The sequence below is a fragment of the Engraulis encrasicolus genome, unplaced genomic scaffold (genome assembly GCF_034702125.1).
Source record: "Engraulis encrasicolus isolate BLACKSEA-1 unplaced genomic scaffold, IST_EnEncr_1.0 scaffold_31_np1212, whole genome shotgun sequence".
NCBI lineage: Eukaryota > Metazoa > Chordata > Actinopteri > Clupeiformes > Engraulidae > Engraulis > Engraulis encrasicolus.
In genome coordinates this window covers 984,323-1,008,573 of record NW_026945610.1, presented here as the reverse complement: position 1 = coordinate 1,008,573, position 24,251 = coordinate 984,323, and the positions used below count along the sequence as shown (strand labels likewise).

The 24,251-nt window shown below is 45.3% G+C and overlaps 1 protein-coding gene across 4 annotated transcripts in view; it reads right to left on the bottom strand.

The window, feature by feature from the left end:
* ipo7 (importin 7) overlaps positions 1–19,258 on the bottom strand; it is a 57,075-nt gene extending 37,817 nt beyond the window's left edge. For 3 of the 4 annotated variants that reach the window (XM_063193215.1, XM_063193214.1, XM_063193213.1), the window contains exons 1-4: positions 19,046–19,258; positions 12,466–12,547; positions 4,820–4,988; positions 787–945 (exon numbers count right to left, since the gene is read on the bottom strand). In XM_063193215.1, coding sequence (XP_063049285.1) covers positions 787–945; positions 4,820–4,988; positions 12,466–12,547; positions 19,046–19,129 — 494 coding nt within the window. In that variant the 5' untranslated portion in view covers positions 19,130–19,258. Of the gene's footprint in view, positions 1–663; positions 732–786; positions 946–4,819; positions 4,989–12,465; positions 12,548–19,045 lie in introns of those variants that run through there. The other variant, XM_063193216.1, reaches the window with a different exon arrangement.
* Between the last annotated feature and the right edge of the window lie 4,993 nt (positions 19,259–24,251).

Below are 24,251 nucleotides of genomic sequence, written 5' to 3'. Positions count from 1 at the left end.
CTGCTTCCATCCCGACGCATGATAACTCCTCGCACGCCGCCATTACTGTTGTGATTCAGGGAGGGGGCGGGCACAGCCGAACTACCCTGGGGGAGGGTGTTGCGTTCGATAAACGTCATACCCACTGAAATCCCTCCCTACGATCCTGATTCGTCGAGCTGCCCCGTTTATTTCGTAAACGGAGGAGGAGAGCGAATCACAGGTGCACCAGAAGGTTTGTGTAGCCCAGCCCCCTGGGCGTCAACACATAGCTTCTGGTTCACCAGGAAAAATACAACCTGCCTTATTTGAAAAGCACTCAATTTGGCAACAAAGGGTTATGCATGCGCAAACTGCGCAAGACAACATTTCCACAACAACTCATGGCTATTCATATTTTATTATGGCGCGGCATCAAGTTCAAGATAATTGATGAAACACTAGATTAATTTTCCATGACTTTTCCAAAACTTTTTGACCAAAAAAAAAACGTTTTCCATAACTTTTCCAGGCCTGGAAATTTGAATTTTTAAATTCCATAACTTTTCCAGGTTTTCCATGACCGTACGAACCCTGCTGATAAAGACACAGTAGGATGCCCAGCCAGCCGCACAGTAGTGTGTGTGTGTGTGTGTGTGTGTGTGTGTGTGTGTGTGTGTGTGTGTGTGTGTGTGCTCTACTTACTCGTAGTTCTTGACGAGTTGATAAAGACACAGGAGGATGCCCAGCCAGCCGCACAGTAGTGTGTGTGTGTGTGTGTGTGTGTGTGTGTGTGTGTGTGTGTGTGTGTGTGTGTGCTCTACTTACTCGTAGTTCTTGACTAGTTGGTAAAGACACAGGAGGATTCCCAGCCAGCCGCTGCTGTTGTCTGATTGGAGGTAGAAGGCGATCTTGTCGACCACCGCCGTCCACTTAGCGGGGTAGTCACTCTTAATCATGTGGTGAATACACGTAGTCAACTGCACCCTGTAACACACACACACACACGCACACGCGCACACACACACACACACACACACACACACACACACACACACACACACACACACACACACACACACACACACACACACACACACACACACACACACACACACACACACCATCAGGATAGTCACTTAGAGGGGTAGTCACTCTTAATCATGTGATGAATACACGTCATCAACTGCACCCTGTAACACACACACACGCGCACACGCACACGCGCGCACACGCACACAATCAGGATAGTCACTATAGGTGGGTATCGGCAAGGGCTTGGCGATTAGAATATTCATTTCAAAGGGGTTTTATTTCTGGTGATTAGAATATTCATTTTCATGGGGTTTCATTTCTGGTGATTTAGAATTAAACTGGTGAGTTAACACCAAAACGTGGCATGGAAATCTACAGGGTATATTGAAGAGTGAAGGATGGGTCACCAGGTCAACAAACAAGAACAGCTGACAGCAAAGCATCAAGGATATCTGGGCTTCCATAACTCCCATGCACTGTTTCTGCCATTGACTTCAATGTTAAACACATCATGAACGAAATTAAGACAGAGAGTCATAACCAAGTATTGAACATTGCATGTTATGTAGAAAGTATCAAATTTCATTGATGTGACACGAATTTTGCTGAAGAAAATTGTGATTTTATTACAATATTCTAACGAATTAAAAAAAAAACTGGGCGGTGAATCTATAATCCATGACAGATTAACATTATTGATGTAAATAAATCAACTTTTTCAGGCTATTCTAATTTTTTTTTTTTTTTTTTTTACATTTTCGAAACTATGGCAGCCAAATTTAAACTATGGCGGTGCGCCATAGTTTCCTTAAAGGGGTATGCCACTATTTTGGGGCTTAATACAGTTAAAATCGTTGGCTGGGGTTTATAAAGGTGGTAAAGTGTCTTATTTTTCATGTAAGCCGTTGTCTTGCTGTAAGACAAGTTAAAAGAGGGAATATGTCGCTAAGCTAGTGAAAGTCAATGTATCCATGTAGCATGCTACAATGCTACACGGATACATTGACTTTCACTAGCTTAGCGACATATTCCCTCTTTTAACTTGTCTTACAGCAAGACAACGCTTAACATGAAAAATAAGACACTTTACCACCTTTATAAACCCCAGCCAACGATTTTAACTGTATTAAGCCCCAAAATAGTGGCATACCCCTTTAATGTATGGGAAACACTTTTCACTTTGAAAGCAGAAGCCATGACATTCATTTCAGTTATAGACGGTTTCATGGAACGTTTACAGTCAAAACAAAAACAAGGCATGAACATTCTATGGCCCTAACTTAAAGCGATGGTTCGGAGTAGAATCACCCTAATGCCATTTGAACCGTGACACCCATCCACCTTTATACCCGAAGTGTTTTCTGCCGCAGGCTTACATCAACAGAGTTGCCGTGTTATTCGATGTTTATTCCGGATAGCTTGACTCAAGCGCATATGGATCCTGGGCACCGTCTCCAAACTTTTCCCACAAAAATAACATGTCATGACACCAAACTTCTACAGTATAACAAATGTGGTTTGTACTCACAAAAAGATGAATTTGAAACTTTGTACATAGTCCAGGAGTTTATTAGTAACAACACACGAGACGATTAGCTTTTCTGCTGCTAAACATCCGTCGACGTCACTTCCTCCAGCTGGGACTTTGTTGATGGAAACAAATACACGTGAGTCCGGAAGGCGGAAAACTCAAAAAGACAGCTTGCGCTACAACTAGAAATTAACCACTTCGGATTTAAATTTTACCACGTTTAATAAATAGAAGACGATGCCACACTCGTGCATATATCCTGGCTGTGGACTAAAACACAAACCTTACAGTCCCAGCTGGAGGAATTTTTATTCCATTTTTAGGACAGCAATCACCCATAGGGGGCACTACGAGTCCATTTTTGGGGTAGATGTAAAAACTTCGATCGTATTAATCATATTAATTTAGCCTCACATAGCCTCAATGTAAAGGAAAGCAGTGATGGCACTTTGGCAACATGGGTCGGGTGATGGTGTGCCTAAAAAACACGGCAGCACATAATTATGTAGAACTACAGTTTGTGTTTGTTGTAGGAATTAGGGACTTAGTTGGGCTTGCATCTGCCTACACTGTATGTTAATTTAGTTTAAATGTAGTCGCAACGATTCCTTCAAGTTCTGAAAAGCAGCTGTTACTACTAAACTTCTTGGGACAAGGACGACGAAATACCCAAACTGTCATCTGCTGAAGAAAAGGATAAACGGCCGGATTGTATTTATTTTGGGCAATTCAGCAGACGTCTTTGATGTCGAGGTTAATAGCAATGCTAACACATGATATGACTGACTGATTAGCACTGGCTTGGCTGCTACGTCAAAATGTGGATTACATCGACAAAATTACGAGATGTGCCGGGGTCAAGAAAAGTTTTAAGGTAAGGCAAGTTTAATACAGTAGTCAGGGACGTCTGCATGGTTGAACAGGGTTTTGATTTGTGTTAAGCTGTGTATGCTTTGAGTCAAGTTGCTGGCTTTGTCATTAGCTGGTTGTGACTCGTAACTCGTGTACAGGGTGTTTTTTAAGCAAATATTGAATGTCCGTGACCACATGGTTACCTGATTTTAGGTAAAATAGCCTACTCTGGTATTTGGTGGTGAGGTTTCGTCTGTCTGTCTGTTTATCTGTTGCTGCCACTGATACACAGGTGGTCCTTTCAGATTGAATCAAAAGGCAGCCTCACACAGGCACGAATGCACGACAGTAACATCCTGGTGCGCGCTCGAAAGAGAAAATACTGCAAAGTATGAATGCTATCTTCAAGCGCTTACAAAGTTGGCTATTTTCACGAAAACTTACAACATGGAAACACAGTCTCGTAATGTCGCCACACCCCAAGGTTTCTCCTACTGTAGGCTAGGTTTGTTATGGTCTGTCCAGGAAAGTGAAATAACGTCCCCGTTTAAAAAAAAAATAGTGCAGAAATTCATATTAGCCCATTGCAATAAACACATCATAAATGGTTCACGCTCGCACGACAATGTGTCCCGTTTTTTTTTTTTTTAACCACGAAATGTGGCAACCCTAGGTCTGCTTTGGTAAGATGTGCAGACTGGGCATCATGTAGGCCTACACATTAATTATCCGCGTCACGTTTGTCAGCGGATTGGTACCAGAAGTGAAGTTGCACCCTACCGCAGAACAAATTTTTTTAAAGGCATTTTTTTTTCACCAATATTAAAACCGTTTGTAATTATATTGGCAGTGCCGACAGATTGCAGCCTACCAAAACATTAGCAGACCGGAAGTTTACTTCGGGCCATATCATGTCACCAAGCAACAAGCAAACGTTCCATGAAACCGTCTATAGAATGTTTGTTTTATTGCCATAACATTCTCTTTGATGCACTTGCGGTATAGAATGTTTATTTTATTGCCATAGCAGTTCCTTTCCCATGTGTGTTGCTATGGCAATAATAATAAAAAAAACATTCTATACCAAAAGCACATCAAAGAGAATGTTGTTATGGCAATTAAAACAACATTCTAAAGCATATTCACTTTGTTATGGCAGTAAACACAAGCACATCATTCAATTTCCTGTGTTTGAAGAGCATGTTGGTGTGTTTGTGGTATAGAACGTTTGTTTTACTGCCATAATAAGATAAGATTGTCTGTCTGTCTGTCTGTGTGTGTGTGTGTCTGTGCATCTGTCCCTCTATGGTGAGTGTATAATGGCTTCTATGATGTCTCTGATGAAGGTTCTGTGTGTGTGTGTGTGTGTGTGTGTGTGTGTGTGTGTGTGTGTGTGTGTGTGTGTGTGTGTGTGTGTGTGTGTGTGTGTGTGTGTGTGTGTACCTGATCCTCTCGGGGGAGTGTATGATGGCTTCGATGATGTTGTCTCTGATGAAGGTTCGGTCCTCTTCGGGGATGGTGCTAACCTGCTGCTGCTGCTGCTGCTGCTCTCCACTCCCCTCCCCCCCCTCACTCCAGTGCTGCGTCACCATGTTCTTCAGGTAGATCACACCTGTACACAACACACACACACATTAAAGTAGCTTGACAACACGACATCATTGCAACTGATTGCCTGATTAAAGAAAGAACAGCGAAATGGTCAGTGTCCGAGAGTTTCTTTAAGTTGTTTGCTGAGTGACCCAAGGGCCATCTCCGACGCACCTGCCAGCTGAGGTGTACGAAAAAAGTTGAAGTTTAACTATGCCGAGATAACATGTCGACTTTAACGGTCATTGGCGTCACTCTGTGCATCACAGATTCTTGAAGTATATAGAGATATGCCAACATAATAGGTTGCTATGGGCACCTAACGTGACCAGGTTCCGGTCTGCCTAAAGGGGCGTGTCATAATACTCCTACAATTGAATAGAACAGTCTTTAGGTCTGCCTAAAGGGGGATTTCCCCCACCCCCCTCCCCCTTGCAATAATAGAACCCGGAAACAATGGGCCAATGGAACCTCTCTCTCTCTACTCTACTCTCTCTGCTCTGTGCTTAACGACTCAGCATGTCAAGGCGTGCACCACAACAGCCTGTGACTGGTTTGGGTTAAGGGGTGGTTTTGATCGGGGCACAGCAAAGCATTTTGGCGTTTCGCAGCAAAAAGTCACCAGGTCGCGCCGGCCAACCCTGATCGTGACACAGAAGAGCGGCCCTCGAGTCTGACTGGACATGCAGTCGCCGCACCACAACGCGACATGCGGAATGTGGAACGCGGAACGCTCTCGCATGAAATTCCACATGATGCCACTCTGGATCTGGGGTCCGTTTCTAGATTCTTGTCGTTGCTAAGTAACCGTCTTAAGACCGTCTTACCATTCCCTTGGATTTAGTGGTGAGCGTCGCTGTCGAGAGAGTTGAGTCACTCTTACGAAGGACGTTGCTAACGACGATAGCAAAGACGCTGTCGAGAAACGGACCCCTGAATTGGGGTGTGTTCAAAACATCGGTATCAGGATGTGTAGTCTTTTCATGCGGGCCTTTTTTTTGGGGGGGGGGGGGGTTGTATTCGCGCAGTTGTATTCGCGCCTAGCCTACATTTCAGCCATTTATATTTTGAGAAATAAGGCTACATAATACACATGCAGGGGTCTATGTACTGAAAAAAAAAATAAAACAAAATAGGAGCAGAGATAAGAATTTAAGATTACTGTGAAATTGTTAACGCATAAACAAAAAGGGTCTAAGAGGGTAGGCTATGCCTTTTCCCCACACACACATAGGCGTACACATTCTACATTAGGGGTGCTGGTCACAGGGCCAGTTTTTCAAAATTCCTCCCATTAAAAGGGCGGAACAACATATTACACATTTATGTATATTCACATTCATTACACATTCATTTTTATATGCAGCCCGATGTCTCCTCTGCCTTGTCAATGAAGGGCTGTCACCTAACTCATTACAACTGTAAAACAAAGCCTGGGGAGTGTTAGTAAACTCATCCCAACTGTCCCTTCTCTGAAGGTTTTTTTTATTGCTCCCAAACCCAAGTTAACTACAACAACTTGACTAGGCTTTTGATCCCTCTGTCTTTCAAGCACTTGTGGTTTTCTCTACAGGATGTATTTACTCCAGGAGGAAAATGCGAAGGAAATCGTAATTCAAATCGTTTTAAACAAAAACGGCAATCGTTAAAAAAAAAAAAAAAAAGTAAAAAAAAAATATATATATATATATATATATTTTTTTTTTTTACATTTTCGGAAACTATAGCGGCCAAATTTAAACTATGGCGGGCCGCCATAGTTTCCTCAATGTATGGGAAACACTGCGTGACCCCTGTATCGTATCGTGACCCCTGTATGGGGATGTGTATCGTGACCCCTGTATCGGGATGTGTATCGTGACCCCTGTATCGGGATGTGTATCGTGACCCCTGTATCGTATCGTGACCCCTGTATCGGGATGTGTATCGTATCGTGACCCCTGTATCGGGATGTGTATCGTATCGTGACGTGTATCGTGACGTGTATCGTATCGTGACCCCTGTATCGGGATGTGTATCGTATCGTGACGTGTATCGTATCGTGACCCCTGTATCGGGATGTGTATCGTATCGTGACCCCTGTATCGTGACCCCTGTATCGTATCGTGACCCCTGTATCGTATCGTGACCCCTGTATCGGGATGTGTATTGTATCGTATAATAATAATAATAATAATAATAATAATAATAATAATAATAATAATAATAATAATATATAAATGTATAATAAATGTATATATATATTTTTATTATTATTATTTTTTTTTTACATTTTCGGAAACTATAGCGGCCAAATTTAAACTATGGCGGGCCGCCATAGTTTCCTCAATGTATGGGAAACACTGCGTGACCCCTGTATCGTATCGTGACCCCTGTATCGGGATGTGTATCGTATCGTGACCCCTGTATCGTATCGTGACCCCTGTATCGGGATGTGTATCGTATCGTGACCCCTGTATCGTATCGTGACCCCTGTATCGGGATGTGTATCGTATCGTGACCCCTGTATCGGGATGTGTATCGTATCGTGACCCCTGTATCGTATCGTGACCCCTGTATCGTATCGTATCGTGACGTGTATCGTATCGTGACCCCTGTATCGTATCGTGACCCCTGTATCGTGACGTGTATCGTATCGTGACCCCTGTATCGTATCGTGACCCCTGTATCGTATCGTGACCCCTGTATCGTATCGTGACCCCTGTATCGTGACCCCTGTATCGGGATGTGTATTAGGGATGGGAATCTTCATCATCAAAGCGATACGATGCGCATCTCGATACACATGGCAACGATACGATACATTCACAATTCATGAAATTACCAGTGATAAGATACGATACGATTCTCCTACCTACTGCGATGCAGTTCGATATGGCGCGATACAATTATAATGCCATGCGATGCAGTGCGATTTGGTACGATACGATGCGATACAGAGCAGATTCAAATATCAAATTGATATTAAAGACTGTGCACAAGGCTGCTGTTAGGCATAAGCAGAGTAAACAGAGCGATTTTAGAGCCTCAACCACTTTGCCCCCAAAATTGTGACCTCCTAAATTGAGACTGACTAAAAACATCATGAAAAAATATTTAATTACATTTCAAAACATTTTTGTTAGTTATCAAAAGGGCCATCATTTTTCAGACATACTGTAATTGTGAATACAGTAATTAGCATTATTATTAGTAGCAGTAGTAGTATTTACTTATGAGGGGGCCTCCTGACCAGTTATGCCTAGGCCCCCAAAACCTTAGCAGCAGCCCTGGCTGTGCATATTACTTTTGAAATAGCCTATACTGGAAAACATACAGAGAGCAGTGAGAACTCATTTTGGCTTGGGCACATTGCTTTGAGCAGAGAAAATGAAAAAATACACAATACAATATACCTGAATACCATGCCAATTACAGTATATCTCTTTTTTTTAAATAAAAATGGGAAAACCACAGAGCTTCTGATCATGTTGGAATATTGACCTGGACATGTAATAGGCTAACTACATTTACAGGTAAGCTCTGAACAACTTATCAACTACAATTGATCCAAATTAGAACAATTTAGTAAGTAGGCCTAGATGTTGGGAATGGGTTGCCTGATTATCATAGACTTGCAATCGAGATTCGATCTGAGTCTGACCCCGAGCATAACAATAAACGTTTCCAAGCAGCAGGTTGTCCCGCCTTCCTCCATTTGCCATTGGTCGAGGCTGTGCGTGATGTGCAGGAGTTTAAACCAATCAGGCCTCTATTTTCTCTGACGTATGTTACGCGACCCGAAATATGACAGTTGATGTATACGACGACGATCACCATAACAACAATACCGAAAATGGAGAGACACGACTTTTGCAGGACATGTAAAGTGAATATGAGAGTATCTGGTGTGTATTCGCACTGTCATCTGTTATTTGACAAAAGCACAGTCAGTAGCAGAGCGATTTCTGAAAATTGGCCTCACCATTTCCCCCGATTTAGTAAAATCAGACAGAATCTGTCCAAGATGTGTGAGTGCTCTGACTCGGCTTGAACGGGACCTGCCCGTTTTTCGGCAATGGGAAAGTGAGTTTGCGGGAGCCAACGATGCCTCATCCGAAACGGACCACCCGACTGATAAGAGACCTAGAGAGCCAACACCATCAAAAACGCCACGCATTGTTAAAAAGGGACGAGGGACAACAAGCTTGCCTAGCAGCAGCCCTGGAAGCCTTCTGAGCTCTCGGAAGAGCATTACTCAGGTGAGCTTCCATCAATCGATGAGCTATGTGTAAAATGTAACTGACTTTTTTGTTTAATACATCATTTGTATGTCATGAATCGGATACGTATGGTGTATCATCGAAGGTGAATGTGGTTTATACGCGGGTTCGTTTGGTTAAGCTTAACCTTTTCAGTTAGTTAGCCACTGTGGTTAGTTTACCGTGCATGAAAGGGCTAGCCACTGTGGTTAGTTTGTAATTGGGCAAAACTCGTATGAATGTCTGTCGTTGGTGTAGGTTTTTTCCGAATAAAAACACAACACGGCCAGAAATTGTTTGTAGCGACCACCTCACTCTGACGTGACACATGACTGCTTGTTACAGTAACTGATTTCCAACTGTCATATCCTATATCACACGCGCATTTGATACTAAGTAACACCACTTGACGCCGGTGTAACAGACTATATAGGTTCCCTGTATCAACTGGTGACTCCAGATAAACACAGAGCGATTGGCCAAATCGAAAGTCTCAAGTGGGGAGCAAGGCGAAAACGTCCTTCCTATAAAGGAACGCCTCCAGGGCTATTCTCTGCTCCGCTTTCAGCGAGAATTTCCCGTTGAAGCCTTTCAACACCTCCTCTACCGCTTTGCCAAACTCCATGACAATAACTTAAACCACTGACAGTAGCCTACGCTATATATATATATACACTATATATTACTACAATACTACTAGCCTACTATGGTCGCTAAGTTAAGCTACTATTATGCTGCTACTATAGCCTACTATACTATACTATATTATACTATTCTATACTACACTTTACTATACTATATTATACTGCACTACACTATACTTTACTATACTATACCAGGGTTCTAGCTAGGATGAAATTATAGTGTAGCGGTCGAGGGAGCGGAACGAACGAGAAGGGGGGTTTCCCCCCATCCGCGGTGCGGAGTTTTTGACATTTTAAGGTAAAAATAGGCCATTCTAGGGGTACCTAAAAGGTAAATTATCAGTGTTGGGTTGCAGTAATGTAACTACTTTTTTTCTGATAAAAGTAGTGTAGGCCTAACGAGTTACTACTAAAAAGTTGGTAACGAAACACCGTTGTCTGTGAACTTTTGCGATTGGAGAGGTAAATATGACTCCCTCTCTCGGGCGCATACGCGCAAATAGAGATCTATTAAGAGGAAGAGAGAGGTGTGTCGCGGTGTCCCCTCCTTCTCACAGTTGCACTAGTTTTGAAAACGTTGAGGAGCACTGTGAACCGTGTGTGCATTTAATAATAGGGCATATCAATGTCCGAGTGATCCGATTCCGAGACAAGTGCAGTTTGACACATTTTCCGAGCTCGCGCTATTGTACAGCTTGCGCGTCCTAAAACCACAGGACTGGTGCCGGGTGCCTTTCGCATGCAATTAGCCTAGCCACAGAAGACGCTCCTTTTGCTACGAATGCGGGGTTTTTTTTGTAGTCACGCTATGTCAACCGGCAAGCTTAGAAAAAAGTGCCTCTCACCGTTACGGAGATGTCACGTCTTCTCCCACCTACTTTGTCCTCTTTCGAATAGTGTCAACTCCCAATGTCAGCGCTTAGCGCCCAATGTCTCCTGATTTGTTTGTATGGTAACAAGTAACGAACCCAGCACTACTGCTGACACTGCTAACAGGTTGGCAACTACGCTTTGGAGAAACAAGGATGCGATGCTACACGTGCATTTGTTGTTGTTTCATACGCTTGTCACAGAGATGAATAAAAGCCGTCAAAACCCCGCGACAAATAAAAATAGTAGGCTGGTAGTAGTAGTAGAGTGCTATATTGTCATTTAAATACAGTGAGTATGACATGTGTCAGGTTTGGCAGAAGGGCGATGTGGCATTGATCTGGCTGTAGCCTACATAATGCAGACAAAATGCCGTTACGCTGTATTGAAAATAAGCGTAACGGTCCAAAATAAGCGTCACGGTCCAAAATTATAGCGTAACGGGCCGTCACGCACTTTTGCGCTAGCTAGAACCCTGAATACTATACTATACTATACTATACTATACTATACTATACTATACTATTATCTATCTCACTCTGTCTCTATGTCTCTCTCTGTCAGTGTCGGTAAACGAACGAAGCGCCTCTGTGTATTGTATCCATGGATACGGTCGCATTTCTACTACGTCAAGCCTCTACCCAGTTTCCCGATTTTTCCGGAGCTGGGTAACGGTGTTAATCGAGTTCGAGGCCTGACTAGAAGCAGCGCCGCCGAAGGTGTTGCGTCACTAGGAGGGCGCAGCCTGGCTAGGGAATGGGGTTAATATAGGGGGAAATAACGTGCGTACTGGACTGAAGTGTTGGAATAGTGTAGGCCTACTTTTCAACGGGACTTTTTAAACTTCATGGACAATCTGCACGAGCAGCAAATCAGACTGTGTGTGTCCAGCACGAGAGCTAACAGGCTCCTAAGCAATGATGCCAACTTAGCGACTTCACTTCTTTTTTACTGCATGAACAATGGACTTAACACGAATGCACAGGCTCTGTAACGTTTTCCCAACACGTTTTTTTTTTTTTTAATCTCGTGCGCTGACTATGCTGCTGTCATTCGGAAACGGCAACATGTTGGCAGACAACTTTCTCTTGTTGTTTGTGACGCGTGGTAGACTACCCTATCAACTCAAATAGTGAAGCAAGTACTCTCTCCACGCGTCTTCCAGACTCGCAGAAGATGGTCGCTAGAAACTTTCTTTTAAAAAGTCACCGGATGACCAGAAAACTCGCTGTATGTGACAACAAAATGTGCTCCACATTGGTAACTCGCCGCTTTGACTTGACTCAAAGGAAAATACTGTTTGCTTGGTCACGCCTCCTCGCAATAGAGATGGAAAGGCGGTCTGAATCAGAGCAAGGTGATGTGCGTTGCGCACGAGAACAAATCCTGAAATTGACAGTTTCTAAAAAGTTTTAAGAGATATTATCCGATTTGTACCGATGCGGACAGTCAAGATACGATATATCTCGATTTTATTTACATTTCTTACCGATGCAGACGTTTGCAAATCGATGCAACCGTACCGTACAGGTCATATCGATTTTCCAATACGCATCAGTGAATCTTCCCTTCCCTAATGTGTATCGTATCGTGACCCCTGTAACGGGATGTGTATCGTAGCGGGAGGTGGTCGGCAATCCTCACCCCTGACCTGAATTTGGCCCGAACCGGTTATGCGTTTGGCACCCCGGCTGTGTGTGTGTGTGTGTGTGTGTGTGTGTGTGTGTGTGTGTGTGTGTCTCACCTGCTTGTCTGACTGGGAGGTCCAGCTGATCTGACATGGTGATCTGCAGCAGAGTAGACATGAAGTTCACCTGGGTATGACCCTGCACACACACACACACACACACACACACACACATTAATATATATACCATGAAGTTCACCTGGGTATGACCCTGCAGACACACACACACACACACACACATTAATATATATACCATGAAGTTCACCTGGGTATGACCCTGCAGACACACACACACACACACACACACACACACATTAATGTATATAATATACCATGAAGTTCACCTGGGTATGACCCTGCAGACACACACACACACACACACACACACACACACACACACACACACACACACAAGTCAAGTCAAGTCAAGTCAAGTCAAGTAGGTTTTATTGTCAATTTCTTTACATGCACTGGTCATACAAAGAATTTGAAATTACATTTCTTGCTTTCCCATACAGACATAGACTAATTAAGGTAAGGACATAGACAGTATAGACATAGACAGTACTTATACATGGACTTAAGACAGTATGGACATAGACAGTGCTCATACAGACATTTAAAGTGCAAGACTGGACAACAGAAGACTTGTAGAGGACATACATTAAGAGGTATTTGTTGTGTTTTTGTGCTTTTCCTAAAAAAAGTCCTTTATAGCGTTCTGACATGGTAATAGTAGCATTTTGAAGAAAATAAATATAAAAAGGTCTGTCAAGTACACCAGCAGCAGTGTGTGTGTGTGTGTGTGTGTGTGTGTGTGTGTGTGTGTGTGTGTGTGTGTGTGTGTGTGTGTGTGTGTGTGTGTGTGTATGTGTTTGGTGCAGGTAGAAGGTGCGGTGTGCGTCTTGTGTGTGTGTTCGTGTGTCTGTGTGTCTGTGTGTGTGTGTGTGTGTGTGTGTGTGTGTGTGTGTGTGTGTGTGTGTGTGTCAGTGTGTGTATGTTGGGTTTAGTGCAGAAAGTGCAGTGTGCTTGTGTGTGTGTGTGTGTGTGTGTGTGTGTGTGTGTGTGTGTGCATGTTTTGAGTTAGTGCAGGTTGAAAGTTCAGTCACAAGTATAGTAGTGCAGGTGGAATGCAGGTGGAATGCAGGTGGAACACACACGCTCAAAGCGTTCTATGTTTCCCGCTGCTGTATCTGCTAGTGATGTTTGCTATGATTCCGTCCTCAATTGTAAGTGGCTTTGGTTATAATGCAGTGTAGTAATGTAGAGTAGAGTAGAGTAGAGTAGAGTAGAGTAGAGTAATCTATTGATCCCCAGGTTATAATGCAATGTAGTAATGTAGAGTAGAGTAGAGTAGAGTAGAGTAGAGTAACTTTACTGATCCCCAGGGGGAAATTCAGGAATGTAATGTCATGTAAATATATGGGCATCAGTACTCCGTATAGTAAGTACGGACATTAATGGGGCACCTAAGTCACGCCCTCTACTTCCTGGTTCATGGGGCAGGGGAAGTCAAAAAATAATTACTGGCCTTGAAAATTAGTGTTTTTTTGACACCAATCCAAACCTTGGACCTCCACCTTTGCACCACAAATCCAAAAATCACTCATTTTAAAGCCCAGTATTCATTTTTTGACTCCCTCTGCCCCATGAACCAGGAAGTAGAGGGCGTGACTTAGGTGCCCCATGGGCTCATCTCTGCATCCAAGTGGCGACGCACAGCCCTGCTCATGACATCACACCAGCTCATCTCATCTCAATGGGCCTCCAATCAGAAAACACCTGCAGGACAACTGCCCACCAATCAGAGAAAAGATGCATGACACCAGCGAATCAAATAGCAGCCAAATGACAACAAAAGCCAATCAGACAACAGCTCGATGACATCATGGCTGATTCAAGCAGAATTCCACTGGACGTATGTGTGTGTGTGTGTGTGTGTCTAGCGGGCAACCTGCCAAACGACTTAACAGCTTTAACACAAGCATGTCTACCAACACACACACACACACCCTCTCTTTCTACTGACACAGCTGATTGCCAAAGATATAACAATTATAAAGGACAGCGAAGAGCAACCAGACCTCACTGTATAGTCAGTCACACACACACACACTAGCCAGACCTCATTGTACAGTCTCTCTCTCTCTTTCTCTCTCTCTCTTTCTCTCTCTCTCTTTCTCCCTCTCTTTCACACACACACACGCACACACACACGCACACACACACCATCCCACTATCCAGACATCCCATCAGCTGTCACACTCTTCCAGGAAGCAACTCACCCCCTCACACACTCACACCCCCCCACACACACACACACACACACAACACACGTACAAACAAGCACACATTACACACTGACACACACCAAGCATTCCATACACACACTCACCACATGCCTCGACACACACACAAACTTGACAGCTCCTAGTGTCATGAGTCATCACACACACACACACACACACACGCACACACACACACACACACACACACACACACACACGCACACACACACACATACACACAGCTGAGAGCTTCACATGACTCAACACACACTCACCACCTCAGCTGAGTTTCACACGCAGTCATATCTCTACGTACACACACACACACACACACACACACACACACACACACACACACACACACACAGTTTTGAACTCCAGTCAGCTGTGACTGCTGCTGTAATACAGTGCACTACATTAGAGCTGAATCTCGCCAGGGAAACTCCAACTCCCATTGTCATCGTGACACACAGCACACACATGCACACAACGAAATAGCATTTATGCCTCACCCATGCATGGTGGCAGCCCCCAATGGCACCCTAAAGGGAGCAGTGCAGCAGGACGGTAGCATGCTCAAGGTACCCCAGTCATGGAGGAGGATGGGGGACAGTAGAGTAGCATGGAGGAGGATGGGGGACAGTAGAGTAGCATGGAGGAGGATGGGGGACAGTAGAGTACCATGGAGGAGGATGGGGGACAGTAGAGTACCATGGAGGAGGATGGGGGACAGTAGAGTACCATGGAGGAGGATGGGGGACAGTAGAGTACCATGCTCAGAGTACCTCAGTATGGAGGAGGGTGAGGAACAGCTCTGGTTAATTACTCCCCCCACCAACCACCAAGTCTGACTCCCTAACTAACCGCTTAGCCATGACTGCCCATAAACACACACACACACACACACACACACACACACACACACACACACACACTAATGTGTGGAGCCCCCAACCCACCCAAAGCCATTTGGACACGAGGGCCAGGTGACTGAGATCCCGATGGCTCGGGGCCAACCATGAGCACCAGCACGCACACACACACACAAACACACACACACAGCCAACCCCGAGCACACACTGTCTCTCTCATACACACACTCACCCACACACACACAACCAACTCAGAGCGCGCGCATGCACACGCACGCACACACACACAGCCAACCCCGAGCGCGTGCACGCACGCACGCACGCACGCACGCACGCACGCACGCACGCACAAACACAGACAAATAGATAGAGACACACACACACACACAGGGGGTGGGGGGATAGGGGGTGGCGGGGTTGCCAACCCTGAGAACTGTACGATCGGCCCTCGTGACACGACCTGCTCCAATGGAGGCCCCGACCCCACGAGTCCGCCAGCCCAGCGCGAAGGGTCCCGCCCCCAGGACACGACACCGCCAGCCCAGCGCGAAGGGTCCCGCCCCCACGACACGGCCAGCCCAGCGCGAAGGGTCCCGCCCCCACGACACGGCCAGCCCAGCGCGAAGGGTCCCGAAGCTGCCAACCACCTCCAGTCAAAATAGTTAACGCTAGACTTCAGGTGACGACACACAAGACAACTTTTTGAGCCATCTGTCTGCAACAATACTATACGATGTTGTTCAGACTGTTATCATAGAACGTTTTATTAGGAGACCTTGGATTAGCAGCAGACAGCGTTTTTCAGTCATTTCATCAGAAAGTGAACAGCCAATCATATCAACACTCAAAAGGCTGCCCTGAGCATCATAACTTTCACGCTCGTTACTTTAGAACTATAGTTCTTCAGTTTACACAAGACTAGCACGCGATACTACAGTTCTCATTGGTATGTGTGAAGTTGTGAATTAATAAAATAAATAACGAGTGAAGAAGTCTACCATTTTGTTTTCAAAACAACTATATGGATGAATGAGCATGTTGTATATGGCACACGCGTCACTGTGGCCTTGGCTTGTGACGTTATATCATGTCCTGTTTCAAACAAGTCTCTCTCAGGAAGGATGCAAAATGGGTTTCAGTGAATACTGATAATAAAGTTGACAACATTGTGTGTCGCATGTTCACATTTTAAAGGCCAACTTCCGATAAAACTCAGTTTTACTCACTCCTTTCGAAGATCGGACCAAGTTAAACTCACTTGCAAGGCTCTCATAGCGGTGCGTCAACTCTCCTGGCTGTGTTTCCCGGTGTTTCCCAATTTACATCAATAATGCAGAGAAACGAGCGAATCACGAAAGCCTTTCTGTGTTTCGTCACGTCGAAAGAAGGCGTTGCCCACAAAGGTTTATATCGACCCATTTATCTAAAAACATGTCGAGTAATTTTTTTCTGCTTGTTTTCAAAACAAGCAACGTCTGGTGGTCCGAAACATAGCTTAGCTTAGCTATCAGCTGGTTGCTACTCTCAGGTACACACACAGCACAAAGCCTCATACATAAAGCCTGCTCACTCCGGTTGCTCCGTGCCTACAGCTCGCCTAGGGGTCGCTGTCGAAAGAGCACAGCCCTGAATGGAGCCTGCACGCCTCCGTTGGCGCCCCTATAGTGCAGTACCACCCGGAGAAGTGGCGACTCTGTTTCCCATTACATTCTCTCCCAAGGCTGGAGGACTGAGCCAATCAGAGACGCGTTTCTTTGAGAGCAGGAGGAGTGAGCCAATCAGAGACGCATTTCCACGAGAAACACGGAACACTCTCTCGTTTCTCCACAAGCCACCTTGCCAGCTTGCAAAAACGTCTTGAAACAAAGCAACCAGAACGTTTTTTAAAACAGGACCAACGCGTAACACATTCAATAACAATTGGGAACACGGCAATATTAATTAAATTACGTTGAGAGGCGATCTTTAACATCCCAGTTGGCTAAGTGTGCTAGCTGTGCCAACAGCGCTCCACTGAAGTCGATAAGGGGCTTCACATGAGGGTCATTTCAGGCGTGTAGGGAGAGGACATGTCCATGCCACTATTGACATAAACCTAGCTGGTCCCCCCACCACTTTTCACAAGCATAATGCCAAAATAGAAAACCAGGGCAATATGCCATGTTAATATCACTGTCCAAGCCAAACCCACACCTTTGGCTGCACACATCAACAACAAGGCCGACCGGACACCGTAAGGTCATGACATCACATCATCACATACACCTGAAGACGGTGACGACCGGGAGTCCAGGACTGATAAAGCTGAGAGTGTACACACACAGAGTTCTGAATTAACTTTTTTCATGACCTGCCAAAATGGCTAGTAGATGTTAACCTTACCTGCCAAACACACACTCTCTAATGGGACAAAGTGGCAAGTTAGTTAGTTCTGGTCTTGACTCTTTTCTACGAGCCCCACTGAATTTTCATTAGTAGCATTTGGCCGGCTGGCTGGTGTTAATTTAGACCCTTAGTTATCCCGCATGGAGACGCCAGCAGCATCAGAGCAGACCAGCGGGGTGGTGTGACAAACATTACCGTTACCGTTACCGCATTAAGCACATGACACGTGAAGAGGAGAGAGAGCAGCTCATGCCTTGCGAGTCTCGTTTTCAAGGCACATTAGCGAAACCCCCAGCTAGCCTGTTAGCTGCTAGCTAGCTAGCTGTAGTCTGCTGCTAATTAGCAATATGTCACTTCTAGCGCTGACATTCAGTTCACAACCAGAAGAATCAGCAACATCAGACTAACATGACACGAAACCCCCAGCTAGCCTCTTATGTTTTTGTATTTCTGTAAATATTTGAGCTGTCAGACACATTCATTTCCCATCGGGGTTAACAAAATTACTCTACTCTGGTTCTACATTCGCTGCCATGTCACATTTCTTTCTACGTTTTATGCTACCTAGAATACGTAACAACTAACCAACTTACTAACTAGCCACTTTGACCCATTGGCGAGTGTGTGTTTGGCTACTGAGACTAACATCTACTAGCCATTTTGTCTTGTGGTGAAAAACGTTAATTTAGAGCCCTGAATGCGGCGTAGTTTCTAAGGTCCGCTGCCATCATCATGTCACATTTCCTTGCTACGTTTCATGCTAACTACATACGTAGCTAACACAGTGTAGCTCCACGTCGGAACTAAACAGCACCGTTAGCCCCGATGCTAATATATCGGTTGATCACTAGAGTGGATTTGGCGCTACGGCATGTTATGTCTCCACGTAAACATGTGCACTGTTGGTGCATTTACACAAACACTCCCGGGTGTAAATATTGACCGGCTATATGGGATGGCAAAGTGAGAAATCGGCGTTTGACATTTGATGGGAGCTGCGACAATACCGCGAGCCCAGGCTCCACGCGCTGTGGCCCCGGCCTGCTTCTGTTCTGTACAGGCGCGCGCCACCATCTCGCCACTTTATTTTACCTCGTTCAGCTGTCTCTCCGCGGCCTCGCGCAGGTTCGGGTCCATGGTGCCCCGAAGGGCCTCGATCAGGGCGTTAGGGTCCATTATTCCCGTGGCCGTAACGTGCAAGAGATTCGGTCGGTTCGGCGATCTGTGAAGTTAGTCCCGGGCAATGCGCACATGGACGCGCGGGTCTCTCACGAGCTGCCGGCGCGAAAGGAAGAGCGAGCAAGATGCCCGGATAGTTCAGCGCCAAACTGGAGCGAGACAACTTCCGCTTTCACTGGCTCGCGCTGCCGGGAGCTGTAGTTCTAGTTCTAGCTCCAGTCCCGAGCCAGGCCAGGGCTCGAGGGCATCGCCGCGCTCCCTCCTGCGCGCTGCCATTTGGCATCGTAATACAATTACATGAAAAACCATCAGACAGAATTAGATAATGTGTGAGCCACGTGATTTTGTCGAAGCCCAAACCTTTTCACCGGAGAATGCAGCAGCTGTGATGATGATGATAAGGACGATATGCAGCATAATGCAACAACAACAGCAGCATGACACTGCGCTGCATGTAAATAGGAATCCCCCATGCGCAACACCGGGACAGGTTCACCACCACCCCCCCCCCCCCCCCCTTCCCACTGTCACCTGTCCATCACCTGTCAAGCTTGTCAATCACTGGTCATGCATCTGTCAATACCGCCACAAATAATCATGATCAAAACTCAGCTTTCAACTTTTTTGAAATATATTTTTTCTACTTCTACTTTTGCCTTTTTACTTTTTTTTGTTTACCTTTTTTGGGACACTCCGAGCTGGAAAGCGTTTCATTGTATACAGGATATATGTTTCATATATATACACATGACAATAAAATATCTTGTATCTTGTATATTGATCATGCACAAAACATTGAACTGTCAAGTGAGTTGTTGTATAAAGTAGATAGTAGTAGTAGGCCTACTGCTGCAGAGGTGGAACGTAACTAAGTATTTTTACTTTACTTAAGTAGGCCTACACAACTTCAGTACTTCTTCCACCTCTGGTCTACTGTTGCACATGTAGTAACAACACTACAGTGTTCTCTGTAGTAGTGTAGTAATTAGTTCTTCAAGAGTAGGCCTACCTCTACCTCTCTCTCCCTCTACCTCTCTCTCCCTCTACCTCTCTCTCCCTCTACCTCTCCCTCTACCTCTCCCTCTCCCCACATCTCTCTATCTCTCCATCCTCCACCTCTCTCTCCCTCTCCCCCTCTACCTCTCTCTCTACCTCTCCCTCTCTCCCTCTCTCCCTCTAAACCTCTCTCTCTCTCTACCTCTCTCTCCCTCTCTCCCTCTCTCCCTCTCTCTCTACCTCTCTCTCTCTCTCCCTCTCCCCCTCTCTACCTCTCTCTCTCTACCTCTCCTCTCTCTCTCTCTCCCTCTCTCTCTACCTCTTTCTCTCTCTCCCTCTCTCTGTTCTATCTCTCCCTCTCTCTCTCCCTCTACCTCCACCTCTACCTCTCTCTCCCTCTCTCACTCTCTCTCCCTCTCTACCTCTCCCTCTCTCCACCTCTACCTCTCTCTCCCTCTCTACCTCTCTCTACCTCTCTCTCCCTCTACCTCTCCCTCTACCTCTACCTCTACCTCTCTCTTCCTCTACCTCTCCCTCTCCCTCTCTCTCTCTCTCCCTCTCCCTCTATCCTCTATCCTCTCCCTCTCTCTCTTTCTCCCTCTCTCCCTCTCTCTCTCCCTCTACCTCTCTCTACCTCCCCCTCCCCTCTCTCTCTCTCTCTCTCTCCCTCTACCTCTCTCTCCCTCTACCTCTCTCTCCCTCTACCTCTCCCTCTACCTCTCCCTCTCTCTCCCTCTACCTCTACCTCTACCTCCCTCTACCTCTCTCTCTCTCCCTCTCCCTCTACCTCTCTCACCCTCTACCTCTCCCTCTACCTCTCTCTCTACCTCTACCTCTGCCTCTCCTGCTGCTGTCAGTCAAACCTGGGAATCACCCTTTGCATGCTAATATTACCATGGATGATAACAACAACAGCAACAACAATAACAATAATAATACAAATAATAGTAATAACAATAATAACATTACTATTATTATTATTATTATTATTATTATTATTATTATTATTATTATTATTATTATTATTGTTATTGTTATTGTTATTATTATTATTGTTGTTGTTGTTGTTGTTGTTGTTATTATTATTATTATTGTTATTATTATTATTGTTATTATTATTATTATTATTGTTGGAACTGTATAAACATGTTATCCTATAGCCTAATTATTCTATAGCTATGATTCAAACATTTTGCTTCTATACAAATGTGCCTTTCTTGACTTGTTTGAGAGTTCAGAGTAAATTACTGAACTGTGCGGAGACTCTGTCTCTGTCTCTGTATCAGGCATTCCTGAGATTAGGTTGTCTGCCACTTTACCACAACAAAGAGCTGGGCCAAGGCCTGTTCGTGTGTTTGTGTGTGTGTGTGTGTGTGTGAATGAATTAATCTCTATCCGGGTACGCCCCCTTCTCCCTTAGCGGATAGAGATAAAATTGTAATCAGGGACATTTCCTAAATAAATATGGCTTGGAGATATTACAGCGGGTAGGACGAGTGGGGAAAATGGTGACTGACGGTTCTCCCCATCCGCTCTCCAAGCCGGCTTGAAACTTAATTAAGGATTCTCTGTGTCTTTCATTTCAGGTGTTTCATATTTACAAATGTTAAGGGTTTGAACCTAACATTTACTTGGTCCTTCGAACCGGATAATACGGCAGCTGACGAAAGTGTCACCAGGGCGATAGAGGGACTGGGATCCCTCAACCAAAAAGAAAATGAAAGACCACTCCAGGGTCGACACTTCAGTGTGGGATGGTTTCTCTGACATGTTGGCAAATACAGACAGTTGGCAGCGTCCATAATCATGTCTATTGCAATATTTGCGGCGATCCTCACGTTATGTGGATGTTGTTGTATTCTTTGTATTAGAGTGTTGTGCACCAGATTTAGTACCACTGCCATTGCACAAATGGAAGAAAAAATGTCAAACCTATATGCTCTTCTAACTAGACAGGATAGTGATGTCGATGACACTATGATGATGTTGTTGGTGGAGACCATGAGCCTCCACACCAATCTGACGATTCCATCCAGGTCCCTGATCTGTTCCCTGACCCAGGGGATTATGCTCGGGGCCTCTAAGTGTACCTATTTAAAGAAAAAATAATTTGAAGTGATCACTGGATGATGTTAATGTTTGCCTCTATATAGAATAAACAGGGGGAAATGTTGGAACTGTATAAACATGTTATCCTATAGCCTAATTATTCTATAGCTATGATTCAAACATTTTGCTTCTATACAAATGTGCCTTTCTTGACTTGTTTGAGAGTTCAGAGTAAATTACTGAACTGTGCGGAGACTCTGTCTCTGTCTCTGTATCAGGCATTCCTGAGATTAGGTTGTCTGCCACTTTACCACAACAAAGAGCTGGGCCAAGGCCTGTTCGTGTGTTTGTGTGTGTGTGTGTGTGTGTGAATGAATTAATCTCTATCCGGGTACGCCCCCTTCTCCCTTAGCGGATAGAGATAAAATTGTAATCAGGGACATTTCCTAAATAAATATGGCTTGGAGATATTACAGCGGGTAGGACGAGTGGGGAAAATGGTGACTGACGGTTCTCCCCATCCGCTCTCCAAGCCGGCTTGAAACTTAATTAAGGATTCTCTGTGTCTTTCATTTCAGGTGTTTCATATTTACAAATGTTAAGGGTTTGAACCTAACATTATTATTATTGTTATTATTATTGTTATTATTATTATTATTATAGCAGTAGTAACTAGAAATGCACTCAGAGAGTGTAGACCTCCGCCAAGGAAGCTGTTTGAACATTTGACTGCATTACACTGCATTTCTGCACGTCGTTCTGCCTTGTTTTGTGGAGTTAGGAGCTTGAATGTCAAAATTCACCCAATCCCTGGGGGGGGGGGGGGATGATCCTGGACCCGGACCGTGATCCAGATCACCACCAAAAATGTAATCACTTGTTCCTTTTGTCATTTCCAACAACTTCACAGCATGTAACCAAAATCCGCTGGTAACTTTTTGAGTTATCCTGCTGACAGACAGACAGACAGACAAACCAACGTAACGAAAACATTGGCGGAGGTAATAGTTGTTCGTCATGAGGTAGTGTGATACGTCATACTGTATATTGGTCCATAAGCAGCAATTTGGCCTCCAGGGGGGCCCACAGCCACCTTAATCCAGCCCAGGGGGTCCCCACAGCCACCTGTAGCCTAGGGGCCCCAGGCCATCTTAATCAGGGGGCCCACAGCCACCTGTAGCCTAGGGGCCCCAGGCCATCTTAACCAGGGGGGCCCACAGCCACCTGTAGCCTAGGGGCCCCAGGCCATCTTAACCAGGGGGGGCCCACAGCCACCTGCAGACTAGGGGCCCCAGGCCATCTTAACCAGGGGGGGCCCACAGCCACCTGCAGACTAGGGGCCCCAGGCCATCTTAACCAGGGGGGGGCACAGCCACCTGTAGCCTAGGGGCCCCAGGCCATCTTAACCAGGGGGGGGCACAGCCACCTGTAGCCTAGGGGCCCCAGGCCATCTTAATCTGGCCCTGCATACTGTATATTGGTCCATCAGCAGCCAGCGGTACCATAGAGATTAGAGTGTCCCCTATGGTCAGGTGTACCATAGAGATTAGAGTGTCCCCTATGGCCAGCTGTAGAGATTAGAGTGTCCCCTATGCTGTATACATGCCTATGGCCAGCTGTAAAGATTAGAGTATCCCCTATGTATACATGCCTATGGCCAGCTGTAGAGATTAGAGTGTCCCCTATGGCTGGCCAGCTGTAGAGATTAGAGTGTCCCCTATGGTCAGCTGTAGAGATTAGAGTATCCTCCATGCTGTATACATGCCTATGGCCAGCTGTAAAGATTAGAGTATCCCCTATGTATACATGCCTATGGCCAGCTGTACCATAGAGATTAGAGTGTCCCCTATGGCTACATGCCTATGGCCAGCTGTACCATAGAGATTAGAGTGTCCCCTATGGCCACATGCCTATGGCCAGCTGTAGAGATTAGAGTGTCCCCTATGGCTACATGCCTATGGTCATCTGTAGAGATTAGAGTGTCCCCTATGGCCAGCTGTACCATAGAGATTAGAGTGTCCCCTATGGCCAGCTGTACCATAGAGATTAGAGTGTCCCCTATGGCCAGGTGTAC